The sequence below is a fragment of the Schistocerca piceifrons genome, chromosome 1 (assembly GCF_021461385.2).
Source record: "Schistocerca piceifrons isolate TAMUIC-IGC-003096 chromosome 1, iqSchPice1.1, whole genome shotgun sequence".
Taxonomy (NCBI): domain Eukaryota; kingdom Metazoa; phylum Arthropoda; class Insecta; order Orthoptera; family Acrididae; genus Schistocerca; species Schistocerca piceifrons.
In genome coordinates, this window is record NC_060138.1 from 1,012,734,397 (window position 1) to 1,012,747,273 (window position 12,877).

Here is a 12,877-nt window from a genome sequence, read left to right on the forward strand (position 1 = left end):
GTTGCTGCACTATGTGGGAGAAAGTATTTCTGACACAATATTAGATCTTCTGTAACCCAAATGTTACAGTGAGATGCAAGTTGATGGTTGATATTTTTAATTTTTGTATTTTAATTTCTTTCCCTGGAAGATTATTGAAAATGAAAACTGCAGCACACTGCACACATTGCTGCAATTCTGAAAGAATGTCTGTCAAGCTGCAGTTCATTTTTCTATCTAATTTTCATCGTGCCATTTCCGTTTGAATAAGTCTGCGTTATTAACCATAAATCCCATGTGTACAGGGCTGACAGAAACACCCAAACACACTGCACATTGTACTGAGAGACATTTTCTGAGGTAAGAATATTCTTTGTAAATTCTCAGAGTACAGGGCTAAATGATTTGATACAGTGAAAATATGCACATTTTCTGAGGTAAGAATATTCTTTGTAAATTCTCAGAGTACAGGGCTAAATGATTTGATACAGTGAAAATATGCACATTTTCTGAGGTAAGAATATTCTTTGTAAATTCTCAGAGTACAGGGCTAAATGATTTGATACAGTGAAAATATGCAAAGTAACAAGTTTCAGTGTCAGATGCAGAGGAAATTATGCTAGTTGTATAGGTAGCAGCATTAAGTTTCTATACAAGATCATAATGTCATTCTATGAAGAGAGTTTTTCATTTATTTTTGGTTCAAAGAACTGAATTATTATTTGAGATCTTTCTGAGAGTAAAAGTTCACTTCTACAAGAGTTCTGTCAGAAACTGTATGCTCTGCACTTTGTTGCTGTTAAATGTTAATATGTTTTCTGAAAGTCATGAGCTTATCTTATTCTCTTCCATACTCACTATAACATTCACATTATGTTACATGTCTCTCATAATGACACTTGTGTGACTTGAAAATAGAACAATGTTTGAATCACTTGCCAAGTAAAGAATCATAAATGAAGTAGCTATGAACAAGAAAGTCCTCACAACACTGATGGTAATACCATGTGTACTATAAAACATATTACATTTATTTATAAAATGAGAAGTAAGATTCCTGAAGATAATTTTAAAAATTCTTATGATTGATGGTTATAATTATCACCTAAAAGAAATCCGGGTGCAATCGTGAAACTTGGTGATGGTGTTAGCTCTATTCATATTCACCCATCAATGGTTTACATTTTCCCCACAGTGGATGATTTGGTGGAGACCTTGGCTGTAGAAGTCTGCATTTTCAATGTTCATGAAATGCATGACCTCAAAAATCATCTTATTATCTTGCTGTAAGTGCCTGCCATAAATGGTTTCTTCACATGATGAACGGGAAAGAAGCCACTGGGTGTCATATCAGGAGAATATGGTGAGGGTGAAGCAGCTGAGGCAAAATTTGATAGCACAAAGAAGCATGAAGTGTGACTCCTTCCTGTGTAGAGTGAGCTGTAGCATTACTACAAACCAAAAGTATACTCTTTGACATCCACCCATGACTCTTCATCATCACAGCTCATAAGGAAATTTCAGCAGTATGCATTGATGAAGGTTTCCCCTTACAAACATAATCTCTCATACTCTGTTTGCTGTACACCATTGCAGTCCCAGAAAACACTCAGCATCACCTCGCCAGATATTTTGTGTGTGTGTGTGTGTGTGTGTGTGTGTGTGTGTGTGTGTGTGTGTGTGTGGATTGCCATGGCACAGGTACAGCATTTCTTCTGTTCCTTTATTCAGTGGACTTTTTGAGCAGGTGTGAGCAGTCTTGAATACGTAGCAGATATCTACTTTTGTCATGTTCAGTATGTCATGCGGTATATTGAAAACTGATTTTCACTTTTTTTCACTATCAACTCAGTTGTGATGTGCTGCTCTTTGAAATTTCTGGGCACCCATTTCCCATGTGATTCTGAATCCTTCACAAAGATATGGTCTGCACTTCATTCTTCATCATTGAGATTTTTCTGGCCCCACTGGAAGTATATGCACCACCTAACCAACGTGTCATAAGATGATGTATTGTTGCTGTATCCATCCATCAACTCATCATATGTTATTGCAGTATTGTGGCCCTTCAAATGCTAGAAAGAAATAGCTACACTATATTTCATTTTATCAGGGAGTTGCACTATTTTATTTTCGCCCCTATAGTGCCATGCTGTGGTGCAGGAAATTCAGTGTTTATCAGCACCACAAACATATACATGCAAAAACGCAGAAAAATTAATTGCAATTCTTCAGGCTTTCCCAGCTATTTTCTGATGTTCTTGATATAGGAGGAAGGTTAGAGTTTGACATCTCATCAACAGTGAGGTCTTTAACGACATAGCAGAAGCTCAGGTTACGGAAGGATGATGAAGTAAATCAGCCTTGCCCATTTCAAAGGAACCATCCTGGCATTTGTCTGGAACAATTTAGGGAAATCATGGAAAACCTAGATCTGGACGGCCAGACAGGCATTTGAACCACTGTCCTCCCAAATGTGAGATTAGTGATTTGTTGTGTGTACTAAAGTTATATCATAACCTTCCTTTCATGTTATTTCAGAGATGAGACTTACTGCATGTGTCAGGTGCTACCTGTTTCAGGTAGCACCTGATGAAGGCAATGAGTCACATCACCAAAATATCATTAGAGAAAGACTATGATATCCGAAACTACACTCAAGAATTCAAGACTGTTGAAATTAATTTACATGGTAATTAAAACTTTATGACCATCCCTTGTATTTAAACAAGGCATAACAGGCTTTGGAATACACAATTAAACCCAAAAAGTTTGTGACCAATTAAAGAGTACAATTGAAGGAAAAGAAGTGGAACTACTGTATCACCAGATCTTGCATCTCCAGATTTACTTCAGCTGGAGTTGCTTAAGAAAGAAAGTATACCTTTAAATTCCAACAAGTCATGCAAATATGACTGAATTTATTGTAAACATTTGCAGAGATATTGACTAGAAAATGCTATTGCATCATCAGGAATCTTACAACTAATAGGCCCTATTAGGTCATCACTTTTTTAACAGTTATTTCGGGTCTTCATGGAACATGAATAAAGATTCCCATGTGGAGTCAACCTTCTTTTTCACTGACAACACTGCCATAATGCCCATTGCAGTCCTGAAGGCCTTGTCATTCACATCAATTTTGTCTTTACTGTTTACCTTTTGGCTATGTGTGTAAGATAAACAATTAATGCCATGAAAGGAAAAGTTATTTCTGTATCACATACAATCATGCAAATAGCTTACAGTTATCAGCTCTGATATATGTTTAGTTTGATAGATCGTGCTCTATTTATCATCATTTCTGAGGTCACAGCATGCTGAGTTACCTTACTTTCTTGTATTGTAATAATTCAGTAGTAAATAGATGATATTCCTGATTAAGTTTCATAAATCATTCTTTAATGTTATTTTCACTTATATATCTGTAAATTACTGTAGATAGTTATCAAGAGCAACAATACTGTTACCTTTCTTTACCTTTTGTCCCAGGAACATGTGAACCAGTATGGGATACAATTTCATGCTGGCCAGAGACAGAACCTGGACAATACCGGATTCTACCATGTGCAGACTACTTTCTAGGTTTTGATCCTATGGTAATGATCATATTTTGTCAAATATCTCTTGCTGCCTAAGCTTAACACTTAATCACACAATGAAATTAACAGTATTTCACTGGCATTGGGGTAAAACCTTTTATTTTTTAAATGCTATCAGCTTGCTTATCATGTTTCACAAAATGTTATTGACCTTTTTACTCTCTTTCTAGTGTAAATTTTCATATGAGTTTGTTACTGTAACTACATGTTTTTATTGAAATACTGCTTTTTCATACAATGTCATTATGTTGAGCAAGGAAATCCTGATTTACTATTGCAATACATTAAATTTAACAACAATATCAGAAGGATGTATTTCTACTCACATACAGGAGGCACTGATACACAGAAAGGTACAATAAAAAGACATCTAAACATTTAAGCTTTCAGACAAAAAAAGTCTTTCTTCCAAAATAGAAACATACATTCAAACAAGACTTGTGCTTGCTTGTATCAATAAATTATTCCAAAATTACTCCAGCAAACCAATGACTTTCTCACGTTACACTCTGATATGGGATCATTTCCTCCTTATATCCATAACATACTGTCCACTACAGCTTTCCACCATCCTCCTAACCCTTGGAACATCCTAATCAAACCACCTAACAGTCTCAGCATTTCTGGTCCATTATCCTTACCACAATGTTCCTACTCTGCAACTAACTCCACTCTAAAATCAGTCACATGCACTTGCCCCTACCACTCACTCCAGTTGCATTACTAGTAAATCCTACAGTATTAAATAAAGAGCAACATGGGAAACCATGCATGAGATCACCAGAAGGCTTCTTAAATAAGAAAGACTACCATGAAGCTATGTGCATACATCAGTGGGCACAGAAGAATTGACTGTCTTGAGGACAACCAGTTCTCAGTAGCTGAGCAGACTTCATCATGACTCAAGAGACTGAAGTATCTGATATACCGTATGAGCCTATTGGACCCTCTCACTCAGCACTAGTTTCCCGAAACTCTGGAGATGGGAAGCTTGCTCTCAAACATATTTTCACATTCAACCCCCCCGCCCCCAATCTTCTCTTCTCCCTCCTTCTGCACTATGCTCCTATTAGTAGCAGCACATTTTTCCTGAAGGAGAGTTTCATTGCTTTTAATATCATTTTGAATTCTGAAAAGAATTTGACTCAGTACCACACTGACATTTGTTGACTGATGTTTTATAATTTGAGGGTATCAAAAATGAGGTTTGTGACAGGATTGCAGATTTTTTATAGGAAGGATGCAGTATGTTAATTTGGATGGAGAGCCACTGATATATGTAGCAGTAACTGCAGGCATTGCCTAGGGAAGTGTGATGAGACTCTAGCTGTACATGTTGTACAGCAATGAGTAGGTTGATGATATTAATAGAAACCTCAGACATTTCACAGATGATACTGTTATCTATAATGAGTAGTCTGGAAACATGTGCACAAATATTCAGTCTGCTCTTAATATCTAAAAGCAATGTGAAGATTGGTAGCTTCCTTTAAGTATTAAGAAATTTAAATTTGTGTGTTTCAAAAACCACAGAAAGATAGTCTTGTATGACTAAAAAATAGTCACACCCAGAATGGGTCAACTCATTGGTGTAATCAGTGTGGAGGTACTGAATGGAATGATCACATAGGCTCACTTGTTGGTAAAGCAGGTAGTAGTCTTCAGTTCATAGGTAGGACATTGAGAAAATGCAACCAGAAAGGTGAATGCCTACAAAATACTGTCTGAAACATCCCAGTATATTATGCAAGTGCTGTGGATCCATACCTGATATGACTAACTAGGGATACTGAACTTATACAGGAAGGGCAGTAAAAATGGTTACAGGTTTGTTTCTCTCACAAAAGAGCATAATGGAAGTGCTGGAAAAAACTAAACTGGCAGGCCCTTGAAGATATTAAATATCCTGTGAAAACCTACATACAAAATTTCAAGAAAAAATATTAAGTGAACAATTTAGGGATATGTTTCAGTCCCTTATTATCACTCTTTTACAGGCCCAGAAGACAAGATCAGATTAAATACAGTGCACACTGAGACAATAAAGCTGTCATTTTATCTGCACTCCATATGTAGGTGGAAAGGGAAGAAATCCTGATATTAATTACAATGAGAATTACTCTCTGCTGTATTCCTTACAGTGGTTTTAAGAACATGGACATAGATGTAAATATAGCTTTTGAAATTAAAGAAATATTGCTACACCCATTTTGTGTAACATACTCTCAATTACATGAAAAATATGGATACACTGCAATCACATGATAGTTCACAATTCTAGTCCACTGGGTCACATAGTGTGGTGTGAGCATGGTAGAGAATTTAGCACAACATAATCTGAAGTGTCTTACAGTGGCTCAGTAATAAGGTCTTATCTTCAGATTGACATCAAAGCAACCACGCCCCCTGTGATATTCTGCTGGCGTCTCTTACCAACTGCTGGAGGAGTCCCTCCTGGCAGACATTGCAGCATATTAACCTAGCTGTCAAATGACAGAGATCCCTCCCCTCTTTAATCCATATGTAGGACCAGAAGTGTACTCGTCAGTATCATGATCACTCTACCGGTATGGGGGAGGTTTGGGTAGGCAAGTTAGCTAAGGGTTCACTATCCATCTCAACACATGATGTTACTGTGTCCTCTTCTTGTGGTTCACGATTGCCCAGAACTACTATTCTGCAGGACTGTTTTGCAATATTTTATGGAGCTATGTTATGTACTGTAACTAACTGTGCATCATGATCAGACAGACCATTCATAACAGGAGAAGTTTTTATTGGTTTAGACCTATCTTGGTCTACAAAAACATTATCTATCAGTGTGCTGCTTTCATCTACCATCTGAGTAGGAAAATCAGTAACTGACATCATATTGAAAGAACCAAGTAATACTTCACAGTCAAGCTTTCTGCGACACTCTTTCAGAAAATCTACATTGAAATTCCCACAAAACAGTTGTGTATTGTGTATTGTTTGTTTTGAACTGGGGACCTAAAAACAATGGAGGGGCTTCATCCCACCATAGCCCTCACTGGTTCACAACCCCACAACAGGCCACAGCAGTCCACCCACCTAGACGTGCGTACATGGAGACAGTGTCTGCACAGCAATCATTGACATAATGTAACTGAGGCAGAATAAGGGGAACCAGCTCACATTCACCAAGGCAGATGGAAAACCACCTTAAAAACCATCCACAGGCTGGCCAGCACACCAGACCATGACACTAATCCACCGGGTGGATTTGTGCTGGAGACCGGCATGCCTTCTTGCTTGGGATGCAGCGTGTTAGACTGCGTGAGCCAGGCAGTCTCACAAACAAGTTACTTCCACATCTGACAATGACTCTCCATCCAAGAGAACATCCTGTGTACCAAAAAGTTATCAGTCCAGTTGCAAATTTCACTTGGAAGTCTGTATGATCATACTTTTGACAATAAGTGTAGGTGTGGTACTGAGTCAGATGCTTTTTGTAAATCGAGAAATACTGTATCTACCTGACTGCCTTGATCTAAAGCTTTCAGTATGTCGTATGAGAAAAGTGTAAATTGGGTTTTGCATGATTGATGTTTTTCGAATATTTGCTGGTGGGCATGGAGAAGGTCATTCTGTTCGAGATACTTCATTATTTTTGAACTCAGAATATGTTCTAAGATTCTACAACAAGCCAATGTCAAGGATAATGGATGGTAGTTTTGAGGATCTTCAGTATTTTTCTGATCTTCTCTTCAGTGTCTCAGAGGAAAACAAACACACTGCTGGTGCCACAACTACATACATCTACTGTTACTTACCTTGAGGTTTGGTCATTTGTCACTCTGTTTTATGTACTCAGTCTACTGTCAATGCAGGGATGCACTTTCTTTCATCATAGTACATTTAGAAGAATGAGAGTGGGTTTTATCTCTGAAATTAATCTGATGTTATTTGACAGAACTTTTTAAGTCTCTACTGTTAATGTATTATTAATTTTTTCTGCACATTATGCCACACACCAGTGCAAAGTGGCATTTGTAGTCAACAATGATGCCAAAGTAATATCATTTTCCTGGTACACCCCTAAATGATATCACAGTAAACATAAAACACATCAGAATGAAATTGGTGTCATCAAGCTTAATCACTTTTGCAAGTATAAGCTTTCATCAGTACGACATATGAGATTTTTGTTGCTGCTGCTACCAAATGGTGCTTAGACAGATGAAGGGATAATATAATACACTACTTGACCACTTTTCCAATTAAAGATTACTGTAACCAGATTTCACAGATGATCATATCCAATTGGCTCTCATGATCTTTTAAGTTAATGTGAGTTTCCCTACATGTATATAACATACCTGTGGCTGAGTGAGGTAAATATAATGAATCAAAAAGTGTTGCAGCCACAGCTTCATATTCAGGGCACTGACCACCACAGTCAAACACCCGTACTGACACAGCACCCTCAGTATCAAGTCATTTTTGTGCTCTGACATACTTTCATGATACAATGACCATGTCCTCAAGAAACTTCCATGTCATGGAAGAATGCAGCAGCGCAACCTCTTGCATATAATTGGCCTCCTGACATGAGTCTTTAAGTCCCTGGGGCTAGCCAGCCATTCTGGCACAGCTGAGCTATGTTATGATGCTGACTTCAAGTCAGGTGCAGTCACGAAGATGATGCAGCTGCTAACATCAGCACCATCCCTTGTACTCTTGACTGTTGCCTGACATCCAATGCTCTTGGGATCCTTGTGCCCTGCCACCCATGTTTCAGGGCTTGAAATGAGCTCTCAGCAAGCTCTGCACCACTGAGGCCTGATGTAACCAGTTGTAACCACCAATTCTCCAGTGTGTAGTTTGGGGCACTGTGTCACCCTACTGTCAATTGAGCACCTGTACTGGGACTGTAGCAGACACTGCAGTCAGGTCTGCTGTGGGCTCAGTCACACAAGACATCTATGAGGCCCAACACAGCTTCAGTGAGACTCAGTATGCACTGCCACTGACAAGAAATATACTGTGAGGACAGCTGCACTGGGAGACACTGCAATGACATATTTTCCACACTTGGCAAGTTACAAATAACTTGGTATGAAGGGCAACCACAGCTGTGATTAAGAATTTCAAATAATGAAATCCACAACAGTTGCATCAAAATGATTTATTAACAACTACTTTCATGACGTTATGGTCACATCTTCAGCTAACAAACTGTTGACCTAAAAAAGATACCAAAATCATAATTATAACTGTCCTAAAACAGAAACTACCTAATTAATATAGTGATGATTAGCAAATGATATATACATACCTTTCAATACTAATGTTCTTAAAATCTTCAAAAGGGTAAATAATACATGTTGTACTCTTACCCTCCCACATCATAATTAAATACGTTGTCTTAGTATCTTCACTATTTTCAAAAGCTTTGAAAGGTGTAAGATATACAAAATAATAACTTTCTACTCATCTTCATTATCTCACTTTTGTTGTTGATGGCTCAAAGTCTTGTCTAGAGGTACATTCTTGCAGCTGAAATTTTGGTTTCTTAGGTTCTTGATGACTAAATAACTGATGAAGATTTGTCTGTATTATTCTTGAATTTTATTCTTTGTCACATCATTCAACATTTCACTGTTTTTTACATTTTCCACATTCAGGAAAAATCAACAAGTACATATTTGGTGACAAACTTAGAAAACGTCTACTTCCATCAGAGGCATGCCCACCACTACTTACATTCTGCAGTGCTCACAATTTCCAAAGAGTTTACAAAGCAGAAGAGTTTACAGACTTTCTTTACCAAAGATGAATATTCCCTAAAATATATCATTATTTTGTAAATCAATCTAAAAATAAGTTTAATAATTATTGTCAGATTGTACAATTAATAATATGAATTTGAAGTATGCCAGATATTTTGTAATTTCAATTATTTTTAAAAGAAGAGTAATTTTAACTGTTAGTACATATTGATTGTAACACATTAATTTCTTTTTATATATTTTAGCCTGAAATATAATATACTGTATACAAAATCATACAAATTCCTTTAGCTGAGATAATTTTAACCTATAAAAGAATCGATAGTATACATGGTATAGATTATCTCTATTAAAAAAAAAAGGAAGGTAATGTTAGAGGAAGGTGACTCATTATAATATCCCTCTCACAAAATTTGGAAACCAAATGTTTGCATAAATAGTCCAACCAATCTGCATAAAAATTGTTCTAAGATTAGTAGAACATCAATCCCAGAAGAACAAAGTGTTAATTCATTATTGCTACCTCCCACGAACAAATTGGAAGTTAATCTAATAATAAAAACAATGAAGAATAAAATGTCAGTCATGATGAGGTGTGCTAGTGTCATATCAGACCCACTCTCACACATCATAAACATATCATTTTCAGAAGGTGTCTTTCCACAACGTTTAAAAATTGCAAAAGTAAAATCATTGTATAAAAGGGCAATATACATGAAGTGGGAAACTATAGACCAATAGCTTTATTATTGGTATTTTCAAAAGTAATAGAGACAGTCATGAAAAACAGAATTACAAATTACCTTGAGAAATTCAATCTATTGTCTTTAAACCAACACGGCGTTCGCAAAGGAATGAGTACCGAGTCAGCCATCACCCAATTCATTGAAAATATTGTAATGGGGCTAGATAAGAACAACAGTACAATAGGAATAAATTTCGACCTCTCAAAGGCATTCGATACTGTCCAACATGATATCCTGCTAGACAAATTAGAATATGTCGGTATACGAGGAGTAGCTAAAAAGTGGTTTCAATCATATCTCCATAATAGGAAACAGGTAGTAGAAACTGCAACAACAAACAGTAAAAACCAAAGTATTGTTTACAGATCGGATATTCAGACTGTGCCAATAGGGGTACCGCAGGGGAGTGTTCTAGGATCTCTCCTATTTCTTCTTTACATAAATGATATCAAGATTCCAGTAAATGGTACTCATATAACCCTGTTTGCGGATGACACAAACATTGTAGTAACTGACATAAACCAGGTATTGCCAACATCTGCAACCAGAGTTATAGAATATTTGCAAAATTGGTTTGAAGTGAACAAATTAACCATAAATATCTCTAAAACTAATTATATCCATTACAGGAAAGCAAAGTCACACTCTGATCTAGATCTCAGAATACAAAATAAAGAAATTGTGAGAGTTGCTACCACAAAATTCTTAGGTGTACATACAGATGAAAATTTAGACTGGAAATCCCATATCCTGTATCTCTCGCGTAAGTTAAGCTCTGCTTGCTTTGCTTTACGCATTATTAGCTTTGTATGTAGTAGGGAATGTAGCAGAGCTGTTTACTTTGCTTATATACATTCTACTATTACCTATGGCCTCATCTTCTGGGGTCATAGTAAGAAAAATCTCAAAACCATCTTCACTCTACAAAAACGAGCTGTTAGAATAATTACAAACAGTTCAAGGCTAACTCCTTCAAAGCAATTATTTAAACAGCTGAATATTCCACCCCTACCGTGCCTCTATATACAGAAAAGCATAATTAATGTACGAGGGCCGTTCAGAAAGTAACCTCCGGTTGATTTAAAAAATACACCAAGTTAAATAAAAATATTGTAATATATACATCTTACAACTACATCTTTGCACTATTTTTCTACATAGTCTCCATACCGATTGAGGCACTTATCGTATCTCTTCACAAGCTTTGAAATTCCTTCTGCATAAAAATCACCCGCTTGTGCCTGGAGCCAGCCTCTGACCGCATCTTTGAGCTCTTCGTCGTCATCAAACCGCTGTGACCCGAGCCATTTCTTCAAATGCATGAAGAGGTGATAATCACTTGGCGCCAGGTCTGGGCTGTAAGGTGGATGGTTGATAACGTCCCACTTGAAGGACTCAAGAAGGGCCGTTGTTCTGCGAGCAGAGTGAGGACGGGCGTTATCGTGCAAAAAAACGATACCGGAAGTCAGCATACCATGGCGTTTGTTCTGTATAGCCCATCGTAACTTTTTTATTGTTTCACAGTACATGTCTAGATTAATGGTCGTACCACGTTCCATGAATTCAACCAACAATACCCCTTTGGCATCCCAAAACACCGTTGCCATCAGTTTTCTGGCAGAAAAATCTTGCGAGGCTTTTCTTGGTTTGGTAGGCGAATTTGAATGTGCCCACATCTTTGATTGTTCTTTTGTCTCAGGGTTCACGTACTTAATCCAGGTCTCGTCACCGGTCACGATTCTGTTTAACAATGGTTCTCCTTCGTCCTCATAACGTGACAGAAAGTCTAATGCAGAGGCCATTCTTTGAGTTTTGTGGTGGTTTGTAAGAATTTTGGGCACCCATCGTGCACAGAACTTACGGTAACCCAATCTTGCTGTCACTATCTCGTACAAGAGAGTCTTAGAAATCTGTGGAAAACCAGTAGACAACTCCGACATTGAGAAACGTTGATTTTCACGAACTTTTGCATCAACTGTCTGAACGAGTTCGTCAGTCACCAATGATGGTCTACCACTCCTCTCTTCATCATGAACGTTTTCTCGTCCACTTTTAAATAAACGTACCCATTCACGGACAACTCCTTCACTCATAACTCTTGGTCCGTACACGGCACAAAGCTCACGATGAATAGCTGCTGCAGAATATCCTTTGGCTGTAAAAATCTTATGACAGCACGCACTTCACATTTGGTGGGGTTTTCTGTTGCAGCACACATTTCAAACTGCCACAAAAACTAAACTAGCGCAGGTACGACGTTCACTCGACCACAGCTTGATGCCAACTGACCTGTTGAGTGCGTCAACGCACAGATGGCGTCGCTACTCCCCCCACAACCCGCACTGTGACCAATCGGAGGTTACTTTCTGAACCGCCCTCGTAAAATGAAATATTAACAATTTCCAATCCAACTCGGATCTACATACTTACAACACAAGAAAGTGCAATGACATTCATATAAAAAGAGTTAACAAGGCTTTGGCATAGAAACAAACAAACATACAAGGAAGCAGATTGTATAAAAAACTACCGGTAAAGATAACAGAAATAAAAAAATTGTCTTCATTTAAAGAAGCAGTATTCAAATTTTTAATGACCAACTGCTATTATAGTGTAAAAGAATACCTGGAATAGCTTCATACTAAACAATTATATTTATGTACTCTGTGCCAATAGTAATTTTTATCTGACCATTGCTATGATCTAAATAAATAATATGTACAAAAGTGCTAGAATTGTATGTGTTATATCTAAATATCAACTGTGTATTCCATGTAAAAAGTCTTTCTCATACATC

General features: G+C 37.4%; 1 protein-coding gene across 4 annotated transcripts in view; it reads left to right on the forward strand.

Moving 5' to 3' along the window:
• LOC124800364 (parathyroid hormone/parathyroid hormone-related peptide receptor-like) overlaps window positions 1–12,877 on the forward strand; it is a 490,636-nt gene that overhangs the window by 314,808 nt on the left and 162,951 nt on the right. For 2 of the 4 annotated variants that reach the window (XM_047263001.1, XM_047262994.1), the window contains exon 3: window positions 3,472–3,578. The exons of the other annotated variants lie outside the window; for them this stretch is intronic. In XM_047263001.1, coding sequence (XP_047118957.1) covers window positions 3,472–3,578 — 107 coding nt within the window. The remainder of the gene's footprint in view (window positions 1–3,471; window positions 3,579–12,877) is intronic. 4 annotated transcript variants of the gene reach the window in all.